General features: G+C 34.9%; 1 protein-coding gene and 1 non-coding gene across 2 annotated transcripts; both read right to left on the bottom strand.

The window, feature by feature from the left end:
* Nucleotides 1-48: 48 nt before the first annotated feature.
* LOC135687503 (IQ domain-containing protein H-like) lies at nt 49-24,283 on the bottom strand. Its single transcript, XM_065204075.2, has 34 exons — nt 24,078-24,283; nt 21,932-22,045; nt 21,714-21,811; nt 21,178-21,274; nt 20,597-20,716; nt 19,306-19,395; nt 17,547-17,618; nt 17,132-17,185; nt 16,601-16,718; nt 15,970-16,007; nt 15,488-15,610; nt 14,505-14,597; nt 14,029-14,072; nt 13,770-13,847; nt 13,336-13,387; nt 12,355-12,411; nt 11,517-11,570; nt 11,189-11,255; nt 10,158-10,264; nt 9,450-9,516; nt 8,900-8,983; nt 8,377-8,540; nt 8,106-8,161; nt 7,499-7,584; nt 7,038-7,168; nt 6,500-6,593; nt 5,939-6,154; nt 5,589-5,695; nt 5,154-5,321; nt 4,660-4,857; nt 3,808-3,930; nt 1,992-2,053; nt 1,032-1,140; nt 49-367 (listed from the first exon to the last, which is right to left on the bottom strand). The coding sequence occupies exons 1-34, from the start codon at nt 24,192-24,194 to the stop codon at nt 158-160; spliced, it is 3,468 nt and encodes a 1,155-aa protein (XP_065060147.2). The 5' UTR covers nt 24,195-24,283; the 3' UTR covers nt 49-157.
* Trnar-ccu (transfer RNA arginine (anticodon CCU)) lies at nt 3,130-3,202 on the bottom strand. Its single transcript has one exon. It is a non-coding gene; the product is annotated as a tRNA-Arg (tRNA).
* Nucleotides 24,284-26,215: the final 1,932 nt, after the last annotated feature.

Below are 26,215 nucleotides of genomic sequence, written 5' to 3'. Positions count from 1 at the left end.
TTTCATTTATAAGTCAATGAGGAATTGATCAAATATTTGCTATCAAAATATCAATATTTACTTCAAAATATATACATTTAACCACGGCAAATTGAATTACAATATATATATTTTATACAACAGCAAAAATTACAATATTTAGAAGTCCTTAACTTTTTTACATTGGGCTGGCCGGACCTGTAACAGGAGATGGACAAGGCAGTCGTTCAGGAGGTGATTCTGTTATTTCTCGACATTCTTCATCGTCTTGCTTAGCTGTCCTCGCCACACTTCTACGTCCATTATTTGTTGTGAACTGGATAGCATCCTGGGGTTGCATGTTTACGGTGCTTATGTCCAAAATAAGTTGGATGTTTCTGATGATATCCTGTTTAAAAGAGGAAATTAAAAGAATTTGTGTAGAAAAGGTCACGGGCTGAGAAAAAAGTAATAGGGAGCAGTTAGGACTGAGCCATTAGTCACACTGTGAACTACGATGAAGCTGATGAGTCTTTTATTGAAAGGACTTTGCCTTAAAAAGTTATACGGAAATAAGAAATGTATGGAGGACTATGTAGATATATAACTCCTGTGACGTAACTAACAATAATTGGTCTACATGATGGCTCGGTAACAACGATTGTTGGGATAATGAAAAAATTGCAAGAGGAAAACAAAAGTATAAAACATAAACATACAACTGGGCATGGGTAATTTTGGGATGTAAACATAATTTGCAAAAGGCTAAACATGACTGGCAAATACGAAAAGATAAGCTTCAAACCTTTGAAAAATTAAAGAAACGTTTCTTTGTTTACGACATCGGGAATTTTAAAAACTCAACTTGTGTTTCGGTTTTCATAAGGCATCAATCTAGTTTATATTTTAAAGCATCTACGCTGCGGCACGTTAGAAACCAGCATCAGTTTTGATTAAAAAATATAATTGGGCACATAATATCAATTGGTATCTGAAACCAAATTTGCTGGTAACTAATTCAACCAAAATGACATATACTTGGCTAACAACTTGAATTCATGACAATAGGTTACCGGAATATTTGATACTGCTTGCTTTTCATGGGTAGAGATGTCACGGTGGATGAGAGAGAGGTTTAATGCAAACGATGACAAGGCCTGCTGCATACTCTCTCCTACAGTTCTGTGTAAAGGAAAATAATTCATTGAAAAACAGCTTTAAATACTCCCGGGTGGGTACTCCCGTTATGGCCAAAAAGGGGGGCCAGTCAGAGTAAAGAGGGCCAACGTTAAGATTTTAAAGAATTACCCTCACACGGTAGTATTTTTTGACAAAAACCCTCAAACGGTAGCATAAAAACCGAAATTATTTCCTTGGTAGCATCAATTTCTTTGTGCCCCCTTGTCCTTTTTTGGCAAATTTCTTCAAAATTGACTTTTGTTGTTTCGGGAAAGATAAAATCTTGTTCATTATCTATAATAAATCGCAAACTAAACTGAGCAGTTCAGTTACTGTCGAAAACGGTCCATTTGGTAAGACCTTCAAACGGACTGGACCCCCTGTCAGGCCTTAATGGGAGTACCACCCCCTCGGAGAAATACTGAATAAATATGTGAAGGGACTTACAGAACAAAGTCAAGATGCTAAGAAAGTCAACCCATGGTTTAAAATAGAGTATATTGCTTGTCTTTACCAGACAGGCATTGAAAGTTGAAAAAAAACATTTTATTAAACATGTAACAAATATTGTGTATAAACATTAGTGAGCTTCATTTGAAAGGTTGAAGTTTAGCACATTAGCTGAGCAATCGTGTCGACAAAACATGATATTGTAGATTAAAAATGTTTAAAGTGTCAGTTCTAAAGAGAACATATTTTAAATAGTTTAATTTGAACTCAAACTTCTGTGTGTAACAAATCAATCTTTTTTGGAGAAACATTCTATCAAACTTTGGATCAAACCTGAATTTAAATATCTAAACCCGAGTACAAATATCTAAAGATGAGCACTGACACGGAAAAAAGTCACTTACATAATTCCGAAGGAATCTTTGTGAAGTTGATCGATTAATGTGAAGACCGTTCCAAGCTTTGCCTGCAATAAATAAAGATATATCAAACTGGCGCCCAACGTCGTAAAACTAGGGCAATTGCATCATCAAGAAATCAATTTGCCACTTGCCAAGATAGCATAAAAAGACGGGAAAACGCGATTTCCCCAACCTCGTGTAGACAAGCAGGAAAAGGATGTGTAAAGTTAGCAAGAAATAAGTAAATGCACAGAAAACGGGATGTTTTTCATATCGTACAGCTCAGAGACAGCCGGTATGAAAAGAAATACGGTATCATATAAGAAAAACACCTAGAACACTTAGCAACCACAAAAAAGACAGCATACACGTTTTTTTATATCAGAATAACACTTGCAAGAAATATCCGGCTGAGATTTGCCCAAAAATAATAAAAACAACATAAGAAACAAAGTAGCCTGGCCTTGGATAAGAATTAATAAAAAAACAACAGAATCACAGAAACTGCAGGTACAAGCACAAAAACCTTGACCGAGGCTTTAATTGCTTTATTAAGCACATGTGTCCAGACACTTCTATGCACATGAAATACTTAATAAGAAACAAAATAAAAAACACGCGAGGCTGGAATTATGAGAAAAAAATAAGAAACACCAGGCGGATACTGGAGCCAAGTGTTCTTATAAAATAAACCTGTACTGGTGGGCCTCGGACTTGTGACACAAACAACTTAGTTTAAAAATAAATCCTGTCGAAGACCAGACGTAAATAATAGACTGTCGTGATAACTAGACCACTTTCGAATTAATTTTCGACAATCCTGTATCAACAATTCGATTATTTTTTTCCAAAAAATAATTTTACAGTATTGTCAATTAAATGCACTGCCTTTATGTAACTTGTTTTTCTAAAAAATATTTTGTAAATCAATCAAAAATCAGTTGCATTATACAATTAATTTGATACTGAAATGGAATGACCGATACATTTTATTAGGTTTGCATTGTAGCTGAGAAAACAAAGATTATCGAAAATTTGTGATCATATTAAAAAGGATTAAAAACGAGTTGAACATACATTATGAAACAAGAAAAATGAATTTCTGGGGTAATTTTTGAAGAAAAACGATAGAAAAAATAAGCACCTCCGACGGGACTCGAACCCGCAATCCCCGGCTTAGGAGGCCGATGCCTTATCCATTAGGCCACGGAGGCTTCGTACGGGTGACCAGCTATTCAGGGCCTATATTTAGTGACTTATATCAATTTTGAACATCTACAATTGTTTGAACCAGGGACGGATTTAGGCAACAATTGCGGGGGTTTTTCGGCCGTCCCCTTTGCCCCCTCGCTACGCTACTGATAACATGATAAAAAGGAAAATTTTGGCATTTCTTTGTTACTGCTGACTACGGTAAATCACCTACCCATTATGAATGCCTCTACTAAATTGGCGAAAACAGAAGGGTTGTCAAAGCAGTTTCTTGATTCTCCATTCACCATCAGTGGCTTTTTCAACGGGTGATAAGTGTTTTTAGGGGGTGGCAAAAATTTCAGAGCGCCAATCGAAAGGTCAAGCAGATGAACATTGCACTGCTAACAACGAGACAGCTCTTGTATGCTGCGAACAGTATGCACATTTCTTCCTATTTTACCTAAAGATTGCCACGATAGTGTTTATTTCTGAGTTCTCTAAAACTGTTTAGATAAAGCTGCACATCAAATGTTTTCCCATTTTGCACGCTGGCTAAAACAAAAAGGTAGCGATGACATAAACGAGCACACAGCCTTAACAAATTCAATATCTAAGATGAACATACCTTGATATCGTATCCGATTCCATGCGACTTGCAAAGTTGAAAAAGCACACTTGATTGGACACTCCGAAGGTTTTCGTGTTTCAGTACTGTACTGTACACAGCAAAACGACTCTCTTCCTCTGTCTAAGTTGAACAAGATAATCGATTTAAACTTAGATTAAAAAAAACAGCACTATGTTTCATTGCTACAGCATTACTTCAGTGATCATGCTCCAGAATTCGTCCAAACAAAATTATCTGGTATCTTTTGATTTAGGAATTATTCTAAACAGGATTAGATTTTAAGTTAAATTCTGCTTCGCTTATAAATTCGGGCACATGTAGAGATTAGAAAACTTGGGCAAGTTTGTACCAGAGCTTGAAGATCGAGCCACTTCTCTTGAGGGATGATCACCTATATAGGTTTTTATCGAAAATCAGGTGTTTCAATTCAAGTCCTATTCTGTTATGAATGATCACTGATCATTAGCAAATTTAAAAGACCCTTGAGCAAATCTAAAAGACCCAAGAATAGGTGCTAATATTTGAACAAATAATTCCTAAACTATCACTAATGAACTAATAGTACACTAAAATAAACTCGCAAACCAACCCTAATATTGGGGGCCACATATACTCTAAAGAAAAGCAGTAGATGAACCACTATGTATCAGTTTAATAAATCTATTTCTAGAAGATCAATCCATTTCTCAGCAAAAGTTGCAGTTCAGGAAACCTTCTGGCCATAATGTAACGTTAATTAAAATAAAAAACGCAAAATTGTCAAAGGTTTTGTAGCAGCGCATTGTCAAATGTATGTATAGTAATAAAAACGTGAGCTTCGTACAACACTTAGTACATAAAGCTTTCCACCTTTTCATTGTACTTTTCAGCAGATTTCCGTCTGCTTCTTCTGTACGGAGATCGCTCCTTCTTCGTGAGCACGGGCACAGTTAGCGAGTTGCTGCTGAAATTATAGACACCTCTGGTCACGTGCTTAAGAACTTGAAAAGTACTGTGGCTGGCACTATACGAGAGGTCAAGACCAACAGGCCATAGTCTTTGCTTTAGCTGGAAAAAAAGAAAAACATTGCTTTGCTTCATTCAAATTTTGAAGCAGTCTCCTTTCGGTCCTGAACGGAGCCAGTTCTGGACGAGAACTGGTGCCAACTGGAGCCCGTTTCTCTCGGGTAAACAAGGTTTTTTATTGAAAATCACGCACATTTTTATTGATTCTATAAATCTGATTACGCAGATGCTTGCTTTCGAGTAAAGAATTCAACAAAATGATTTGTAAAAGGGGTTCAATAAATCTGACAGTAAAGGTTCAGTCATATCAGAAGTACTGACATAGTGTCGACACATACCGATGAAGGATCAATGAATGTTACAAAATTGATTGATAAATAACCAAGGATCCCTCTGTTTCTACACGAAGAGCATATAGCATCAGTCATTGTCTGTATATCATTTGGCTCAACGGACAGCTGAGGGAAGGTGAAACCTAGGCATCGGTACGGGGACAATCCGTGAATCTGCAAGAAAATATGATAAGCAATGCAAAAATGCATAATCCAAGAAATGACTTAGTGATGAATAAGATGGGCTTAATCCCTCGGGTAAACATAAAGATTTCAAATTTTATATATAAACTCATTCAAAGAAAAATAAAAATGGAGGGGGTGACGCCCCCACAACACAATATCATTTACGTGCCTGCTGTCTCTGTTAAATGTGGCAAATACAATTTTCGTGCATTTCTAAATAAAGAAAGGCTAATGGTTTCTAACGATTAAAGGTACCTGATCAGAGGCTGAAATAATTTCGCTTCGTCCGAGAGGATCAATAAGAACATTTACTGAGAGCGAGGTTACACTTTCAGAAGGAGGACTTGCTTCTATTACTCCACCTAGAAGAAAGAAGAAAGTTTTAATGATATATGAGATGCCAGATATCTCCAAAATGATATGGGCTTATATTCTTATATTTACATTTTTTAAAAATCTTATTAGAAGTGAATGGTCGTAATTTTTGACTGATGGAAAAAGTTCAACAGAAATTAGTGGTACACTTATGATGTGCCAAAGTGTAAAATGACGGATTCCGTCAATATCATGATACTACGAAACATGGGAGAAATGTTTATGCTCACCTTTACTAAGATACTCGTTGAGAAATTCACTCCAGGTATAGAACCTATTCTTATCAACAACAATGGAGTACTTGTCTAGGATTTCAGGAATCTCAGAAATAATCTTGATATAAGTAGCCTCTCGCGCCCATTTTTTGTTCCATTTCTCCCCATAACGCCTTGCTTCCTTCAATGCCCAGTTGTAGCAAGTTAGATGCGAAACAACGTCACAATACGCTGCGGAAAGATGATACAAAATTGAAAAAACTTTTTGTTAACAAGAAGAGAGTCAATGCTTTTAAACAACGTTTCTGGTAAGAAAGGAGATTATTTGATTCAACTGGTACGGTTATAAAGGTAATGCGTTTCATTGTCGATTGATCACAATATTCTTTGAGATAATATCATTCGTTCAGAACAGATCGAACGATTCCGGTAAACTTATACAAATATTTCATGAAATAATAAAACCTTCAAAAATTGACCAAAATTCCTTTGCTCTATCTGTTTCTCATAGCTACTGTAATATTGAATTGCGATTCATGGCATTTCCTCTTGAAGCAAACAAACAAAGTAGATTACCAATGCCTCTGCCCTCAACTTCATCATCTATCTTAAACAGCCACCTCTTGGTGTGTAAATTTGCAGCGACCAGATTTGCGAGAGACTCATGCAGCTGAAAATAGAGAAATATTTGCACGGTCAGTAGGTGCACAGGGAATAATTATCTGATGTCGATAGCATATAAAATAAATCTTCAGATGACATGAAAAAACTTTAAATCAGCAGAAGGTAGAAAACATATAAAATATCAAAACGAGTCTGGGATAAGAATTTTACCAAAGGACACGAACCACAGATGACATACATTCATTTCTTGTACCATACAGATTAAATTCATGAAAGCACGAATTTTGAATGCGATAACTGCCGAGAGATTTACAGCATATTTGATTAATTGAATTAAACAAAAGTTTTAAAAAGATTATTAATGTCGAGCCTATAAAAAATCAATGCTGCTTAAAATTTCCAATTTTTGTAAACATCGACAAGAACTGAGAGTAAATAGGCTTGTTTCATATACAAAATGAACTAAAACATCAAATAACAGTTTGCTAACCTGTGTAATACTATAGATATCTGTTTCTGCAGGACCCCTGTCAATGTTAGCATCTTCAAAGATACGTCTTGCACCTGATTTTGAAGAGTACAATGTTGCCACCTCTGGTTCGCACCCAAGTACTGGCACATCTGTATAGGAACAAAGATTAAATGGTTGTTTAATGAGAACTATTTAAATCAAAATCACTTGTAAATATGCAAAAAGCTCACTCTGATCAATCAGAATTAGTAGAAACGAACCCGTAATAATTAAAGGCTTGACTGGAAAGGGAATGCACAAGATAAATCTAATGATAGATACGCCAGGCCTAGCAAATTGTGGTTAGGGTAATTCAAACAACTGCTTCATATCAGAGGTAACAGCGTTAAGAATCCTAACATCAATAGGATCCTCTCAAAAACGGGAGGTCCTTAAGTTTTTTGTAGTCATTGAAATGCGAGCGAACTTAAACAACTAACCGAGAAAATCAGATACATATAAATCATCGACATGCATCAAACCAGGAACGATGTAAGCATTTTTCCCTTTTATCAACGATTTTATCCTGAAAAACAAGCAAAGAAATTCAAATTTAAAGAATAGGCGGAAGAATTTTGTATCACATTAAAGATATTATTATGTGTAACAGTTGAACCAAAATAAAAAGGAGAAAGGAGAAATTCATATCCAGATGCGAATGAAAAGTATCTTCAACCATAACTTTGGATAATTTAAAGGCAATCAGCCCTTTTGTCAACAAAGTGAAATTCAAACATTGAAATTCCTAAAAAACCAAAAATTTTCCTTGTTAGAAGTTAACTATGATTTGAAAAAGCAAGAAACCGAGGTTTTTCTAGCTGCCAAGGAAAACAAACACGTAGCATCGTGCCACTTATAACATCATTAATCAACAGAAAACATCTTTCGCTAGTGGTATTCAATAAGATATTGAGAAAATATTAAGGAGAATCTAAAGCTCGGATCGCAGCACTGACTCTGTGAAGATTTAGGTTTTCATTTATTGTAATGCGTCTGATGAGAAGTCATATAGATGGGCGGAAAATAACATTCAATGTGTTGTTTCACCTGTTTAATGTTCTTGTGCTGTACTTCAGCAGAGTGGAAACACACATTCTATGGGCCTAGAAGTTAGAAAAAAGGATGTTCAGCTTATCTGAATACTGAGGATCTTTATAAAAAGCTGGATGACTGACGTGGTGAAGACTTCTGTTACGCTAAATATACACGACCAAGTAACCAACAGATTAAGCATCACAGCAAAAACAGCTACAGTCACAGTAAATATGTGTTATTCTTAAAAATGATTAACCATAAAATCTTTCTAAAAAGCCCTTACCGGAAATCTGTGGGCAGATTCTGGTGAAATTAAAGAACATCTTTTAGAAGGAGGTTCTATGTCATCCCTTTTTTTGTCAGTCAAATCAAGCAATTTCATGTAGTACTTTTCTGTATCCTCGCTGAATTGCCACGGCCACACGTATATGACATCGACGTTTGGATCTTTAAAAAAAGTCTGACCCTTGAAATGATCATTTCTTGAGGCACAACTTAAACTTAAATTGAGTCTTTTCTAAATAGTTGAATTTTTTTAAAGGTTAGACAAAATAGAGGTTTTACTAGAATAACAGAAAAATTTTCTCGAGAAAAGAAGGTCACGAAACGAGGAGAATTAGCTTTTTCTTGATTCATTTTCTCCGATTCGAATTACTTTCACTTTCTAGGTAAGCTAAGGGCTGTTGTGTTAATGTGAAAACGAAAATAATTATAATAAAGTACTCAGAAGAGCAAAGCTGGAAGAGAGCAAAGTGGGGAGAGATAAAGCTTGCAACAGATAGAATGGCTGAAGAAAAAGGTCATACCGGTTGATTCAAATATTCTCCCAACCTGACGGTTCTGGAGGTCGCTAATATCTGGTAGAAAGTCGCGCACTTGCTGTGCGTATCCTGTTAATAAAAAAGTACACAATTGTCAGTAAAAGTGGGAAAGGACCATCAAAGATAAAAAATTGAAGAGATGGGGGAGCTTTTATTAAAAAGAGAAATGCAACTGTTTGCAAGTATTTAAAATGAAGCATCGGATAAGCTATGAAAACCACTAACACTAAACAAAGTTGGCTGTAGTCAAGTTTTGCCGGGCGAACATTAGGCTATCCATGTATGTAGGAAGGACAGCAAAAAGAAGAGAGAACGCGCAAAAAAAGACATGTAAGAAACAGCGCCAAGAGCAGCACTGCAAAGCAGCTCAATTAGGAACTTGAGACTACCACCTTAAAGTGCTGCACAGGTGACCTCAAATAACCAGCCTTTTCTGCGTATTAGTTCTTGCTACTCCAACTGAAAACTTATTTAATTGGAGTTAAGTTCAATTGTAAAACTGAAATCGATAGGAAGTTTGCAAAAGAATTATTACCTAACGATGGTATGTGTATAATCACGCGCTTTGAGGCCTGCAATTTTTGCCAGTTCTGTTTCAAAACCTAGGATGAAAAGATTTTGATGTTCATTTATCAAGGTTTGAATGCAAGATTTTATAGCACAAAATTATTGTGGTTATTCATTGTGGTTGTGGAAATTAGTGGTTATTAGGGACAATACGACGAAAAAGCCAGGCACACTGGACAATAATTAAGTAGGTCGTGATTCAAAAGATTGACCTATAAAAAATGATTTTTTCAAGTTCAGTTTGGATGTTTCTTAGTTTCTGAAAAAGTGTCCATTCATAAGACTGTGAGCATAAAGCAAATTTAAATGACTTAATCACATTACTGAATATAAACATCAAGCAACTTATCACCAGACAGATTTAATTCAGTGTGTTTAGTAAATAATAATGAAAGTTGAAGAGTAAAATATGTAGTTTCGCAAAAAATTAGCTTCTGTTGGCAAGAAGAAATTCAAACAAATTGTTTATCATTGTTTTCTCTCAGTTGCAACACTTGGCTTGCAATACTTAGCATTCTTTTTAGCTATGTCAAAAAAGCTTACCTTTTGAGATAGAAAGATATTAAGCGAAAATGAAAAGAGACTGATTTAACAAAGAAGGCAAGGAATGTTTACAATTTAGCTACAGAAATCTGCAATTAAAGGACCGAGCAGCAAAAATTTTGGTAGAACTCACCCTTAGGCGCAGTTTGTATCTTTCTAGGTGTCCATTTCTAGCAAGTCGTAGCTGCTTTCTTATCAAAGACATCTTGCATATCATAATCCAGTTTAGTGCCAACAAACCTAAAAACATGATTGATATGGGAATCAATAAATTGAAGACAGGCAGTTCTTACTCTTTCCGTTCATTTCAAGATCTTAACTTTATGTTGAGAAAAATATCTTAATTTGCAAACAATTCTGGTTTAGGTTAAGAAAAATAACCTAATTTGTGTACTTTATGAGTATCAATTCCATTTTTATCATACAAAAATTGACTTTGTATTGCAAAATGAAATCTCCCATCAATCTTGGAAGCGAAACTTTCTAGCTAAATATTAATAATTTCTGGATCAATATACTTTCTGAATCAATAGCAAACAGGGGATTACGAAAGAGGGAATTTTTCTAGATGCATCTATCATAAAACGCATTCTGTTTAACCTAGTAATATCTGGGTTAAAGACATCGTATTGCTGGAAACACTGAAATCACTAGTAAAGGAAAAGAATCTTACAATTTTTCACTAATACGTGAAATAAAATTTGAGATAGACTTTGAAGTGTAAAGTATTTTCCAAATTCTGATCACGACTTTGTTCTGACAAAGACTAAGATGCCGTAAGTTAACCGTGTACAATAATTTCGTAAGTGGATTAATGAATAATATCTTTCCTTTCCACGAAAATCAGCCCTGGGAATTCATCCAATTAGTGCTTATATAAATCATGGCTCAGAGGTTACCAGAAAATAAAACCGTAATAATCCAGACCTTTAAATAACTGAAGTAGCTCCCAATTGTTTTAATCTTTTGGGCACATATAAAATAAAACTGTGCGTACATAATAAGAAGATTTTCTTGCTTGATATAAAGAAAAGAACTTGTGAATACTTAAGAATTCATTACAGCAATGTTCATTCTAGCAGACTCATTATATAATCCTAATTAGTATCTGTATCACTGCTACGTTCAAGTAATGAATGGCATTATTATTATAATGACTCATACCTGCAGCCCATTTTCTTTTCCTATAGAGCAAATATGCATTTCGGTCTTTATATCTTCGGAAAGAGCTCTAGAAAAGAGAGAAAATTCAAAGCATATGGTAAAAAACAACAAGTAATCTGTACGTCAAACAAAAACACATCAATTTGAACAAATTTTAAATTGATCAAATACAAAACGGATATTTTCAACAATCCATTTTCAAAAGCTAAGGTTTTGGTTTTCATGTCATGCACTTTGCCACAGCATACATTAAAGTGATTCATAATAGGGTCTTGTATTAACTACATTCAATTAGCAGACCTGTATGAGATGCATATCATTAACGAACCTGTATCTTTGTTGCTGCTTCTTCTCTGCCATCTGCTGCTATATACCGCCTCCCCTAAATGACACACAAACCAGTTCAGTAAAAGAAAAGAGACTTTGGATAGTGACACTGGAGTATAAAAAAGTCATCAATCAAACCTGCAGGCATTAATCTATACTAAATGAGAGTCGATGCCTCCCATATGAAGACATATGACTAACAAGCCCGAAAGACGTTCTTTGGGTAAGACCATTTCTCCATAAGCTGCCAAACTCAAGAAGAAGTGGGGAAAAATTACATTGCATCATTTTATCCTCTTTCCTTAAAAGATGTTTTCGTTGTTTCTAAACATGATAAAATTCGTTCATTTCATTTAAACATGATCATTTAAAATGTTGCTTATCCAAATCAACTAAAATTAGTAACAGGGAATTTGAAGGTTACCAGTCAAAACAAAGAACTTTTCTCCGAAAATCCCAGCTTTTAAAGATTGGAAAATTACAATAATTAATCAGCAAATTTATATTCAGGTGCAGATCAAAAATAGTCTAAAGGTAAAATTGCATGTTTAGGCTTTAAAAAAAACCTATAAAGCTAAATAATGAAGGAAACTTATCTAGTCGTCATCTAAAAACCGAAAAGTAGAGAATACCGAAGAGAAACCAATACAGAACATTTTCCAGGATGGGAACACTTTTACTATATTTTAATAGATTTTTCCGTTTCACATGAAATTTTATCTAAAATTAGTCAGGAGTTAATAAGTAGAGAACAGGTACATTTAAGAAAATAGTTACTTCCTTGAATTGCAAAGAAAAAACCTAAAGAAACTGCTATGATAAAAATCGTTAATACTCACAGGAATCATCAAAAACCTGCTTACGTCATCCCTGTTCAGGATTGCAGTAAGGAGATCCTAGGATAAGAGCAGATTCTAATTGAAGATTGGCTGACGAAAGCGAAAAAAAGTTAGAAAACGATCCCTGTGTCATTGGTGATGGCAGCAGTGGGAAATAAATTAGACTTAGTGCATAAAATGGAATCGTACAATAAACGTGATTCAATTTCATTATGGTTCAAAAATAGCAATCTTTTAGTTAAAAATCTAAAGAACTAAAGGATAGATTTTAACTTTGCACAGAAATAGGTTGTCAGCCAATATAAAAAAACTAATGAATATGGATAAAAAAATTCAAAGGAAAAACTTTTGTAAATTTGCATACTGTTTTTCATATATTTTGATAACAAAGTATAGTTTGACGTTTGTTTGACGTTTCGAGATGAAACATCAATTTTTATGCTTGCAGATATTAGGAATAAAACTAAGAGCAAAATTTTAAATTTCTAGCTCCGCCTAGCCTCGAAATGACAGACCTAGCTTAGGCATTCAGCCTTGCAACAACAGACCTGTAAATAATGCATATCGTTACACACGGTTTTTAGCAAAAGATTCCATCAATTGCAACAGTGGCCTGTAACGATTTCGACGCGAAGAGTTACATCTTCAACCAAACAGAAGTTTCATCCTTAGTCAAACCAATAGCGAAATCTTCGTGCCTGCCTATCATTTGCAAAATCACAAATAATCCATTGCATATTAAATGGGACCACAGTGGTAGGTAATAGCCTATGCTTTATCAAAATATTTTTCTTTCAAGCCACAAAAAACGCTTATTTGATACCCTAAATATTAATCTTCTTCAAAAACATACCAAAAGCTGCTTGCAACAACATACATGCATCTTATTAGTGGGTTGCGATCTTCAAATGATAAAGCCAACAGTTGATGAAAGAGATTTAGATGCATTATAAAAAACTTAAAAATCATGCTTTGATTTACCTCCTTCGATGGAGCTAGATTGCCCTCAAAGTACAGCGCCAGATCAACAAATCTGCGTAGAAAACAAAAAAAATGAAAGATTGAACGCTAGAGATCAAAATTCTCAAAATGGACTTCACTATCTAAGAAGCATGGATCTTTGCAAAAATTATGAACAAAATGTCTGTTCAATCGAACAAAGAACTCTAGCTCAACATTCATTGTTCTAATAAAAAGCCAATGATTATTTAGAAAGAGCGAAAGGTGGAAATTTCTGAGTAAATCTGCTCTTGTGATGAGGCAATACATTCATAAAAACCAAAATATAGAATTGTTTCTGTCGCACAAGTTCACTATCAAAATATATTGAAGTTGTCTAGTCTACATTGGGATATAATTGTTTGGCTTTTTCGAAATAGAATGTATTCAAAAGATTGTCCGTGTATTCAACTCACTGATCTCCGTTAACCACAGCAACAGGAATTGAATAGTTCGTCAAGAATTTCTCCATTTTCTTCAGAAGAGATACAATGCTAATAAAGAATGAATTTGGATAATCATCTTTATAAACATATAGATAATTCAGTATAGATTATGTTTCAGTAACATCATAAAGACCAAGGTTTTGAAAATAATCTATACTTTGATAACAATTTCTACATTTATCTTTCTTAGAGGTTTTTTGTCTTTCTTAAATATCTGAAGAGGACCTACCTGCCCCAAGATGTCTGGTAAAAATCTTTAAATTTTGAAAATTCCTGTAAATGGAAAAAGCCATAGATTGAACTCATCAGATAAGTAAGTTGTTGAGCTAAGCATATTGGAATTTAGCTAACTAGCACAACCAATGATTAAAACACTTTATGCGGTTTATTCTGTAAACTTTAAAATTGTCCATGAAATCGAAAATAATGCTTAATGGTTGCTACAAATGATCACTAAAGCTGGGAATATGATCTAACAATGGCTCTCTCTTTACAGAAGCTTATTCTCTTTGCAACTATCTAAGAAATGTTCCCTAGACACGTTTACCTATGTATTAACCCTTAATTTAAGAAAAAAAATGCTTTGCTCTACATAATAAGTTGTGATGTGATTCTTGTATTTTTCATGTCACTCTATGGTTGATAAAAAAGACATCTATGCAATCCTCAACATACTTAACATCTTCAACAGCGTTTTACCCTTACCTCCGTTGAACTCCTTGCTTTTCCATTTTGAATCATAAATTTATGTATTACTTTCTCATCATCAAACGTCGGAGTAGAATAGGGCACGAGAGCCTTGAAAAAACAGTACATTCAGTGTTTGCAGCGCGCATACGATTTATTTACAAATAAGGTTTCCTGGAGCTGAAAAGTGGTTTTCTTGTCATTTCTACCACAGGCCAATACATATGTGCAATATATCAAACATTTAAGGAAAAATGAAAATAAGAGCACACTCTTTGTCATCAGGATACAACCTGTTTACATTGCAACTGATATTATTGATTGGTTGAAAATAGTATTGATTATGATCTATTTGACAAGGCGAAACCAGTTTTACTTTGCATTTAGTTTTACTTGAATCCTATCATTCTTCGAATTTAGAATCGCTAGAATTCTATCTATGGAAAATTTCAATTCAAGATACAATTAATGTCGGCTGGACTAGATTCGGTCATTCGTCCGACACTCTAATTAGATTGAATACTTCCAATCGAGAAGAAAACTTAATCCAAAATAAATCTGAGATACACTTTTTTGATGTATTTCAAGTAATAAGATAAAAATTCCTTTTCCATTGTCGTGCACAAGGCTTAGTCTTATTGGACTTCATGTGCTTAGCAGGTAAGAAAACCTGGCAATGACCTGGCAGTGATATTGTGGGAAGGAAATACCAGATTTTCCAACTTACAGGAAAAGATCTATTAGAAAATAAGAAAATCTTAGCTAGAAGTTATTTCAATTTGTACCAGGATCGTTTCAAAAATGTTGTTTTGAGTCTATTGTCAAACTCATTTTGTGACCTTCAACAATGGTGTCGATAAGTTGAATTGATATGGACAGGTAGAAATATATCATGATTTCAAAACAACATAGAAAAACTTTAAAAAAGGCAAAGAGGCAAGGTGAACAATGCAAAGAGCAAATGGCTGAGAGCTGGTATAAATGCAAGATGGGTGACAAACCTGGACTCCTTTAATGCTTGCCGAGTCATTCAAACCAGACAAAACTCTTGGATTTCTTCTGTTTCCGACATGAGTGTCGCTTTTAGTGAACCGCATATCCCGTTTTGCTCCCGCAGACTCGGGCTAAAGACAAACATAAAATGCATGACACGAGTGGAAGCATAAACCGGAATTGGAAAAGGACATAGATTTTAAAACATGAGACATGTTAAAAATGACGCATAGCAAAAAGTTCCATTTCCAAAAGTAACGGTCGCTAGAGTATTTGAGCAGTCTAGAGACTATTGTTTTTATCGCTTTCATCAATGGTGAACAGCGACAAGAGAAACAAGGGAGATAAAGTGGCAGCTTTACAAAGACAGATGTCAAGGCTACTTTGTAATATTTGCCCCTCTCACCGCCAGTGTTTAGCTCAAAATTTTCATACAAAAAAAGGTGTAAAGTTGGAGAGAAATGATATTGCTAATATAACTGGCAATTACCTGGTCCCTGAAAGTAACTCTTGACTGTCTTGAAATAGCTAGAAAAAGACGAAAACTGAATGAATCTGGTAGCTACAGCTCTATCATCGCCGTTCTTAGGAACATATACTTGTCACATCAAAAAACAGCTGACCTTCCTTATTATATTCAAGAAAATCAGCGAGAAAGGCCCTTATGAGGAAATCTCCATATGGCAAACGAAAGAGGTGGCTTCATAAAAATACAGAGCCACAATAAAGGAGACTTAGCTTCGAAATGGGAAAATGGAAAATGCTATATCAGATGCGATTGGCTGGATGACATGGTGTGGGCTTGCTGTCTGATGTTGCAGAATCAACAGAAGGACATAAAGTGCCTAGTAAGTAATTCTTTTTGTAGTGAGTACTGCACTCTCCAGACCTAGAAATTCGATTCCAATACAAACAACGACATTAAATGCAGTATAGGGGTGAAAAAACCTGTTGAAAGCACAGCTATTCTCTCTGATAGTGACGTTTGTTAGAGGGCATATATTGATTATTCGAAATGACTGAGGGCCATTCTAATTATCAAAATAAAAAATAATATACAGAAAAGTGAAAGATATCTTCCTGAAGTGGGTAAACTGCAAACTGTTAGGAAAGTAAACTACCTCTTTGAGCGTCTTTTGAAACCAAAGCTTTCGAATAGTCCAGTTTCTCTTCTTCGTCCATTTTGTTCTCTTTTGACTGAATCTCACATTCTTCTTCACCTTGGTTGTGAGGACGTAGCTTCAAAATAAATTTGTTATGATGAAGCACTACCTTCTTCGCAGAAAGAAGCAAAAAGTAGTTCGACATATTGCGATAAAATGTAAGACATGATGATGTTTACAAGACATATTACGGTAAAGTACGTAAATAATTTTGACAGAAGATAGTTGAATGAAAACTAATATATGGATTATGAACCATTCTAGAGAAGAAAAAGTCAAAACGCAGAAAAATTGTGTTAACTCGTTCTACTAAATCCCAGTATGTTTAAAATCATGTTAACTCTTCTGTTATCACAAAGAATGTTTATCGTCGGCATATCTTCCTGGTTGAAAACTTCAAAGAAGACAGACATAGAAGCAAAAGGACATTAAAACGATTTCATTAATTAGTAGTAATACTACTGCTCTCTCTTCTCGTAGATCACTCACCGTTAATTGCTTTGTCTGCACTGGTGGCGGCTCTAGAGTTATTTTTGCATATGGCTGAAATGTATGTCGAGAGTTTGGTCATTAATAATGCATTCTAGTGGTACGTTAAATTTAATTCTATACTTGACCAGCCTTATTGATAATATTATAATGCTAGGTAAGTCGTTGCACTTTAAACATAAAATACTAAGTAGCTACAAAAATTAGTTTGCATAGCTTTGATGATATTGATAAAGCTAATTATTATTATAGTAATATAAGGTTGAATTGACATGCTGGCATAACAATCTTTTGATGATAGTCTGTATAAGTAATGAGTCACGATAAAAGTGAAGATAAATGTCCTAAGCAATAAACGTTCCTTGGAAATAAACAAAACTGTGAAAAGGTAAGACAGTACAATGGCTGATCCTACCGGTATAAATCTCCTTTCAATAAGATAACGCATGCCTTGCTTAGCATCATCAGCTGTCATCTGGGGTGGTGCCTTAAAGGAAGATGCAAGGGAATTATTGTTTGGACTTTTTGAAATTGTACACATAACATGTAAAATACTTTTGGATATGAAAACTCAGAACAGTCAGTTGCAAATCGGCTGAGACAGCCAGTGAGAAACATATACAAATGGATAAGTGTTGTTTTTGCTTGGTTCATAAATATGAAAGGAAAAAAGCCTTTGCTGATGTGGTCACTCCTCAGCCATTGTGTAACTGATTTTTCTAATTATGCACATTTGTATTTTTATGTATTATTTCTGACTATATGTCCCAATTCAGAAATTTTAAAAACACGACTTTATGAACTCATCATCATAGAAATAGTGAATGAGGAACTTTTCACAGAATAGATTTTAAAACTGAAGACGCTGCTAAAATTGTGTCATTTGGCAAGATTTACACCACAAAACGTGTTTTTCGGTTGATGCAGGGCCTAAAATGAGCGTGGATCTGACTCACTTTGTGGAGTTGTAAATTAAAATTGTGGAACTGTAATTGTAGAAAGTGTGGATTTGTAAATAATGCATGTTCTTAAAAGTGCAACATAAAATACCAATCGAAACGCCTAAGAAACAAATGGGAACATTTTTTCAATTCGAAGTAAATGCCCGATCCCAGCCTTGTGTATTGCACTCATTTTTTACAAAAAAATTGCGATAAGAAATAAGCAATGGACAATGAAGTAGAATTTAGAAACTTCAGAGCTCGAAGCTTCAGTGCATGCGGAGAAAAATCAATTGCGCTTTATGATATTGTTGTGTGCTATTTTGAAGTAAGATGGAATCTGTATACAGCCTTAACTTCAAGACATCATCTCAATTTAGTTTGCTTTTTTGGCGTGCTTCAAAAAGACACTGAGCCTAAAGACCAAGAGTAATGTATTTTGGGGTTTATGTGATAACTTTCAGTAGATTCAAGAAAAAGTTGCAAAGCAATTCAACGTCATTTAATCGTCATTTAGCATAATTGTTTCCATTGAACCATTGTCTATCGTTACCAAATGCAAACACTTTACACCAGAATCTGTGGTTTTGTTTTGGAAGTAAATTATAACTGCAATAAATATGCTTGATATCGCAAATTTCGAGTTCCGAGAAAAGCTGCAAAGATATGGCTCCAAAAAACAAAAAAACACCAAAGTCTGGGAAGCAAGGCTGATTTAAGGGAGTTTCTGAAGGTGAAAGAAAAAAAAACTTTGACAGAGATCCGAAAAAACCATGTAAAAGAGTTTCCTTTCAATGACTTTTGCTAACATATTAACATCGCTATATGTAGCTAATTTCTTTATTAACCCAATCCATATATTGTAAATCATTCATTTAAAGAATTTGCCCAATTAGGACATGCTCTTTGCACTATGATGGCAGTTTCTATATTTGTCACCCCCATGATGCCAATCCCAGCAAAGTACCAGGACCAATTTTTTTGAAAAATGTGGATCTGTCAAAATTTCTTATTTTAGGACGGACGACTAAGAGAAATTTCTCTAAATTAGAAAGTCTAAAAAGAGCTTTGATTAAAAGATTAAAAATTGCTCTAAAAACATTTTTGAAGCACAATCACATAGTTTTGAATCTTCGTGTCACAGAACTTTGAAAAGACTACATAAATTTTGCAACATTGCCCATTCAAAGCAAGCAGTGCATTAATATTTGCCATGATGAAAAAGCAGCTTACCGCTGGGTCTTTGATGGCTCCTCTTGTCAAATCTGCAGACAGGCTTTTTGCTTTGACTCTTGCCTGTTTATGCTGTAAATCTTGTTGTTCCTACAATTCGTAATAAACTTGATATTGTTGGTGTAATCAAATATTATATGACTGTAAAAGCACATTAAGGTATCAATGATAGTTTGTGCATGGGCTGTAATCAGGGGTGGGGTTAGCGGGGGAATGTAGGGGGTGTGACACCCCCCAATATTTCTGGGTTCTTCTGTGAATTTTGCTTACATTTGGCAAAATCATTTTTGGTAGTCACTAGTAACAAATTAGTAAAATCATTTTTGTTGTCGCAGCAGCCAAGTGGTTGAGGCGCTTGACTGCCATGCCAGTGCTCTGGGTTCTATCCCGGCTTATGGACAGCCCTCAGGTCGCTCAGCTGGAAATGAATACCTAGTTGAAATGGAGATAATGAGCGGCATGGAAAGAAACTGGCCATCCTACCACACAATACCATGACCCAGGACGATGCCCCCTCCAAGAGTGCATTCCCCAATGTTCAATGTCAAATACGGAACAAACTTTTACCTTCTTTAGTAACAAATAAACGCCAAAATTTTACATCATTCATCTTCTTATCTTTGTCATTGTTGCTCAAATCTGTCCCTGGTTGCAATACATGGTAAGTTCAATGAAAGACTTGCAATCAGTGGCGGGTTTAAGAGGGGGCAACTATGGGCAGTTGCCCCTCCCCCGACGAGATGAAGCAAATCTGGCGCCCCTTTTTCGGAAACTGTGCGTCCATTTTGAAGAATAAGAATCAGGTGAAAAAGTTTCTGAGACCGATAGGTTAATTTGCTTCAAGGATTACCTCAAAGTTATGTTGTTTATTCCGAAATGGATCTGAATTTATTGTATACAGCGTACCCTCGTCACCAATTTTTGAAAAATTTTCAGCATAAATTTTAAGATTTTTGGAAGTTTCTTTATATAGTCATAAAAAGCAAATGGAAGAAGTAATTCTTATCTTTACAATTTCTTGCTTTCTTGAAGTTTAAAGTTACGCTGACAGACTTGTGTTTACTACACTCCAGGGATTTTGCGACACATAATAGAACCTAGAGTGTCATCCCCAAAAATCGAGATAAACACCTCACAAGCCTAGTGCCTACATGTTAGAATAGATCTACACAATTTTATTGAAAATGGAAACTTTTATCAATAATGAGTTATAAGGCATAGGTTCAAGAATAAAGGACAATTTCTATCATCACATCTTATGGGTCACATGAAAGGGATTCATTTTGCTCACCTCTTCATCAGGGCCTTCTGCTGTTGATGGCAATGGAACACTGTATTTCTCATTCAACAGCTTCCTTGCATCCTTACTTAGTGGGTTGATGATAGCTTTCAGTTTTTGCAAGTTGAGAAACTGAAAAAGAATTTCTCAATAATAAAAAAGACCTTGTACATTGTGAGAGGCATTCAACTTGACCCCTATCAGTTGAACAATCAAACTGCACACAGAGAAAAACATGTGAACAGTTTCCACCTTTCTGCAAATCAGCAAAACCCTAGAGTGGTTTCACGTGAGTAGTTTCAAATTCCTTTCAAACTCACATGCTCTGATCGAGTTATTTTTGGATTCGCTGTACTTATGCATGTCAAATGCCTTTATTATTGCCATGGTAATTTAACACCCAAGCTTGTAGCTAACATAAAAAATAAATTAAAATATAGTCTATTATTCAAAGAAACATAACAAAACAACAAAACATATGTGGTCAAAGAACATGATCTAAAAAAAATAAAAATTATATTTCAAGACTTAGAAAGGTTTTTGGATGGCTAACAAGAAAAATATTTGTAAATTGTGTACAAGGTAATAGTAACCTGTTGGCCTGGTGGCAAAACTCCTGGTCCCATCTTTTTTTGTGATTTTTGCTTAGGAACTTGAGATGTGGTATTAGTTGCAGTACTTTGGATTGCCCTAAACAAATAACAAAAGTTCCCCTGATTAACATTGCTTTCTCAATCAGATTTAAAAAATAAGTGAAAATAAACGGAAGATTCCTTGAATAACTTCTAGCTCCCTGTCTGTGTAAGAAAATTCATTTACTGGGTGTTATATTCTTATTAATTTTGTGTTCACTCATTTCAAAAGAGTAGGTCACTCAACCATCCAAAAAAGGAAACCAGCTTCTAGATTTCATTACTTCAACAGAATGTTTAGAAGCATACTAGAAAAAAAAATAAATGATAAGAGAGTCTGCCAGTTTATGGGCAGATCAATAGAAGATCTGCAACCATTTTGAAAGGCCTGTATAAACACATAATCATTCTATTTTAAAAGGTATATGAATTTGGAAATTATTGCAGATGATAGTATGGGTAGAGGGTTCTGTAGCTTACAAAAGTTTAATGGCTACCTTTTCTGAAATGGAACTCCTTTGGAAGATTCTTCAGTTTTCTGTGCAACAGTGGAGCATTTAGAATTAACAGATTTCACCACATCCTCTGTTTGTCGCTAAAAAAACATACTCATTTAGAGAATAATTCATTTAGAGAAAAAACCTATATATGACTTTAAGGAGAATGGCTAAAAATTAAAAAACCTGGTTCCAGACAACTTATATTTTTTGCTCACCTTGATATTATTCTCAACTTTTTCAATAATGACTTTTAGTCTTTCAGCAGCCAACTCATCATTTCCTGTTTCTTTCAATATTGCATCTTTCATTTGTTTGATGTCCTCTTGTGCCTAAAAATGTGAGAAATTTATCTGTTTCCTTAGATTACTTATAGAGAAGAAGCAAATATGAACCAACATTTATTAATACTCTCAATGAACAATACTTTACTGAAAGGTCAAAGAGATACCAGAGTTTTACGATAAAACTTTCTACAATTATCAGAAAATTTGTGACTTAAATTTATTTTCAATCAAAGTATGGTAGTTAGAAAAATTACAATATTTTATAATTTCTAGTGGGGTACAAGCTAGGGCCTCAACTCCTAATAAAAAAGTATCTAAGATAGAAAACACAATTTAATCAGCATAGTTAAATAATATTTTGGAGCATTGTAAGGACTATTGTTAACTCGCTCAATCAAGTTGGCACTGTCTTTGCAGATGCTTCAGTTTTACAGTCCCATAAGAACAATTTTATAAAGGTGACCATGCCACTAAAGATTCTAAAATTTGCCAGTGTGCAGAGTAAGAGATCTTGCATGTGTATTATCATGTGCACATTTTTCATACAAATCTCATTCTATTGATCAAATGGCATGCAAACAGAGGTTTCTATATAAAATTCTGTTGCAAAGTTGGTGTGTGAAATCAAATTTTGGTGTGCCAAGCTAGGCTTCAATACATTTGCAAAACTCTGGAAAGGCCTTTATGGTACTGAGAAGAGTTGTAACGGACATAAACGCTGATTTAGACATGGCGCCACTGGGTAGCTGGGAGGGTTGAAGCCCCTCCCCCACTTTTTCAGAGATCAAAATTTTTCTACCATCTTTTCTATAATTTTCAAAACAGAGTATGAAATAAAAAAAAACAAAGTGTTTATATACTACTTGATTTTATTTGATATATTTACTAACTTATTGAGGTTATATTTCTATCATTTGTCTTTTATTTGCATCAATTCAGTAGATAACTCTTGTTGCAATGTCATTTTTAATGTGTAAACATGACCTACTGAAAATACTCGAAAAAAAGAAGATACAAAGAAGTGTTCAGGAAGTAAAATTTTCCCAGTCAATTCAACATCATTGAGATGTGCACTCTGAACCAATGGTCATCATTTCTTCCTTGCCCCAATGTCTGTCACCATTTCTTTTCATTAAATTTATTTTATTTCATTTCATTCCATATATTCTCAGCATTGAATTACATACATAGTAACAAAGATATAGAAAGCTTAATTGGGTATAATTACAATGGGGTTACAGAAAAATATGCATCACAACATGCAAAATCAAAATTGCTGAAGAGGACATACAGAAATAACTCCTCAGAGCCTTCAAGTTGAGAATATGAGAGTTTTAGCATCCTCCCCTCCCAAATTTTTTCTAAAAATAAATAATCAATGTTTGTCTGAGAATTGCCGAACTGCCTGTTCTGAGCGGTATGGTATTTTGTTAAACTTTAGTCCTAGAGATGTATTTCTAGCCATTCTAGAAGGCTCAATTTCAACAACTTTCTTTTGCATCTGACCCAACCATGGTGGGTCCTTCTATGTCACTAAACTTGATTCTTAGCCCTCTCATGATCAATTTCGTGGCGACGTCTCTGTGATCTCTCAAAAAATCATGAGAAATGCCAAATATTTCTGAATGTGCCTTTCCTCACTCAATATGCATTTGCACAAGTACATATACATTCGTTCCAAAATGTTAAGAATTAAACATTTTTATCCATGATTGCTAAGAATTCCAGATGTGAAATTTTTAGTGCTGCAGCTGCGAGGTTCTCTAGTATTCCGCATAAATCTTTTTAAAAACAATGTCTAACTGTACTTCTACAACACGACACAATAATACGCATAGGCTGGTGAGGGTTACTTCTTCTTTTGGTAGGCCTATAATCTTAGTAAGATTCTTACCCATACCCGCAAACGAGAATCAAATTTCATCAATTTTTAGCTAGAAAAATAAACAATAAATGATCCACAATTTTCACATGAAATTTAGGTAAATAAATAAGATTAAATTAACCGTTGCACAGTATCAGGGCCAGATTCGACAAAGCTTTTTGCAACAAAACAAAAGCTAATTCCCGTTTTTACCTTCCATAAAATTTCACCAATTCCAGCGAGAACTTCAGGCGGGGCATCCTTGGGACTTTCATCCTTCGGATTTGACTTACTATCAAACTCAAGGGCTGGTAAACTTATTTTGTCCATTTCAGTAACTTGATGTTGCTCTTTTGACAGCCATGATTGCCAATGTCGTTGCCAAGGCAACGGGACTGAACCGAGATGCAGGCCATTCCGAGGTCATCCTGAAATTTTAATATTCAGCACTGAATTTGGGCCATATTATCCTATCTCTATGATTTGGGCCCACTTGTCCAAAGATATATTTCTAAAATCAAATAATTACTGTCAGCAAGGGCTCTGTCCTAAAATTTTCTATCGCTGCAGAAATTTCTTAAAAACCCCAGTTAAAATGAAAATCAAACTTAGACCTTTAGACTTTTCCAAAAACCAAGCATAAGAAAAACTACATTTTGAACATGTTTGAAAATCTTTGAGATAAAAAAATTAAGTTTTCGTAATTGTGAGCGCTTTCGGAAAGCGACAAGAACAGCAACAGCCCAATTAGTGCTTGAAAAAAAGTAAAAGAAAGAAGTAAAGGAAAGCGGCTGTAATGCTGTCATAATTGATCTGACTTTCGGCAGCAAGAACAAATTTCAGTTTGTGTCAGCTTTGCACTGAATGGTGTTCGACGGAAAGTTTTTGCTAAATTTCACAAAACTCAGTCTTGGCAAAGCCAAAGGCTTGGTAAAGCGAATGGAGGACTGTTCTCCGCTGAGCCTCTATGTCAACTGCCTTAGAAATTAGTTGAATCTTTGAGAAAGTGAGTCAATGAGAAATTGACTCGGTGTTGTTCAAGGTCTTTACAATTGAGGCCAACACTAAAAGACATGCAATTTCAAGAGAAAATTTGAACATGAACCGTCATATAGGTAATAGGGACAAAGGGCAACGTACTGGGCTTGCCAGAGGAGGAAGGCAGTGGACAGGACACTTGTTTTCTTTGCAAAGATAAAGACCCTGAAACCCATCCAGAAAGCAAAGCTCTGTTTAATTTTTTCTACAATGTAATGGATAAAGTTTGGGAAGAAATCTATGCGCGATTTAGTGGTAGTGACTATCACATTATACGTGCTTTGGCGCAACGTAGGCATATGGGACTTCTATTAACGAACAGCAAATAAGATCACATTAAATAACGGAGAGGATGTCAAACACAATAGAAAAAAATGAGAGTTATTTTCTCGTTAGCTAGAGGGAACTGAGTTTTAGAGCTTCAGTTGAAGAACTTTTGAAGTTTTCAAAAGTTAATTGAACTTGAGCAAAGCTTTAAAGTTATAGACCTAAACTGTGTTACGCCACTGTCTCGTGCTCAGGGAATGCAAGCGTGTATGCTAACCCTTGAACAGAAATCATCATAAAGGTTTGCTCCTTCTACCAAATAGATTCTGAGTTTCTGAACTCCTTGAAATGGAGCACAAAGTGTTCAATAATCACAAGAATAGGCAGGTAAGCAAAAACGTGCGTGAATGGCTGAAAATGATGCAAATCATGTTCACAAAAAGATATCGATGAATTAATCGATATATTTGGTCGCTGTCGTTGAAGAGATTCGCTTTTTTTAATGAAAAAGTGCAAAAATTTTTAAAATGCTTATTATTAAGATTGTTTTAACGACGCTGCATTTTAATCATTTCTTGACTCATATTAGAAGTTCACATGTGTTAGAGTATACTTCGTATTTGAGCGATATTATTTTTCAGGCAAAAAATGTCAGCCCCCCTAACCTGAACTCACCCCATGCGCCTATGCATAGAAGTAACTCCCCTGTGCCTTCTTCGCCAGGGAATAGCCCCTTTACACAGAAGTCTTCTGGCAAATATATCATGGCATATGAAAATTTATTAGTTGATAGTTTGAACCTTTTGGTACTGAAAAATATTTTCATCCCTATGCTATGCAAAGCATATCGCCTACTGGTTGGCCATATTTCAGGTGATTATATTTTGATGGATATCTTATCCCAACTTCCTTTTTTGTTGCGAAGAGATAATTGCATTTGCTTAGAAATTACGTCATAAATAGTTATTCTTGCTTATTAAAATAAAAGATACAAAATGATGCTAGCTTCCTTGATTGTCTGGAGGTTGTTCTTTTTAAAAAGGCGG

Source organism: Rhopilema esculentum, chromosome 20 (genome assembly GCF_057945365.1).
Source record: "Rhopilema esculentum isolate cy_ngs chromosome 20, ASM5794536v1, whole genome shotgun sequence".
Taxonomy (NCBI): domain Eukaryota; kingdom Metazoa; phylum Cnidaria; class Scyphozoa; order Rhizostomeae; family Rhizostomatidae; genus Rhopilema; species Rhopilema esculentum.
Note: the sequence above shows the minus strand (reverse complement) of the source record. Positions and strands in the feature narration are given on the sequence as shown.

Excerpts from the sequence above, each read along its gene's own strand:
- LOC135687503 (XM_065204075.2), bottom strand. The coding sequence starts at position 24,194 with ATGGACAAAATAAGTTTACCAGCCCTTGAGTTTGATAGTAAGTCAAAT. Across the intron at positions 8,541-8,899 it reads GAGAATATTTGAATCAACCG|ATCCAAACGTCGATGTCATA; the intron begins GTATGACCTTTT and ends CTTTTTTTAAAG. Across the intron at positions 5,322-5,588 it reads TTATTTCAGCCTCTGATCAG|ATTCACGGATTGTCCCCGTA; the intron begins GTACCTTTAATC and ends ATTTTCTTGCAG.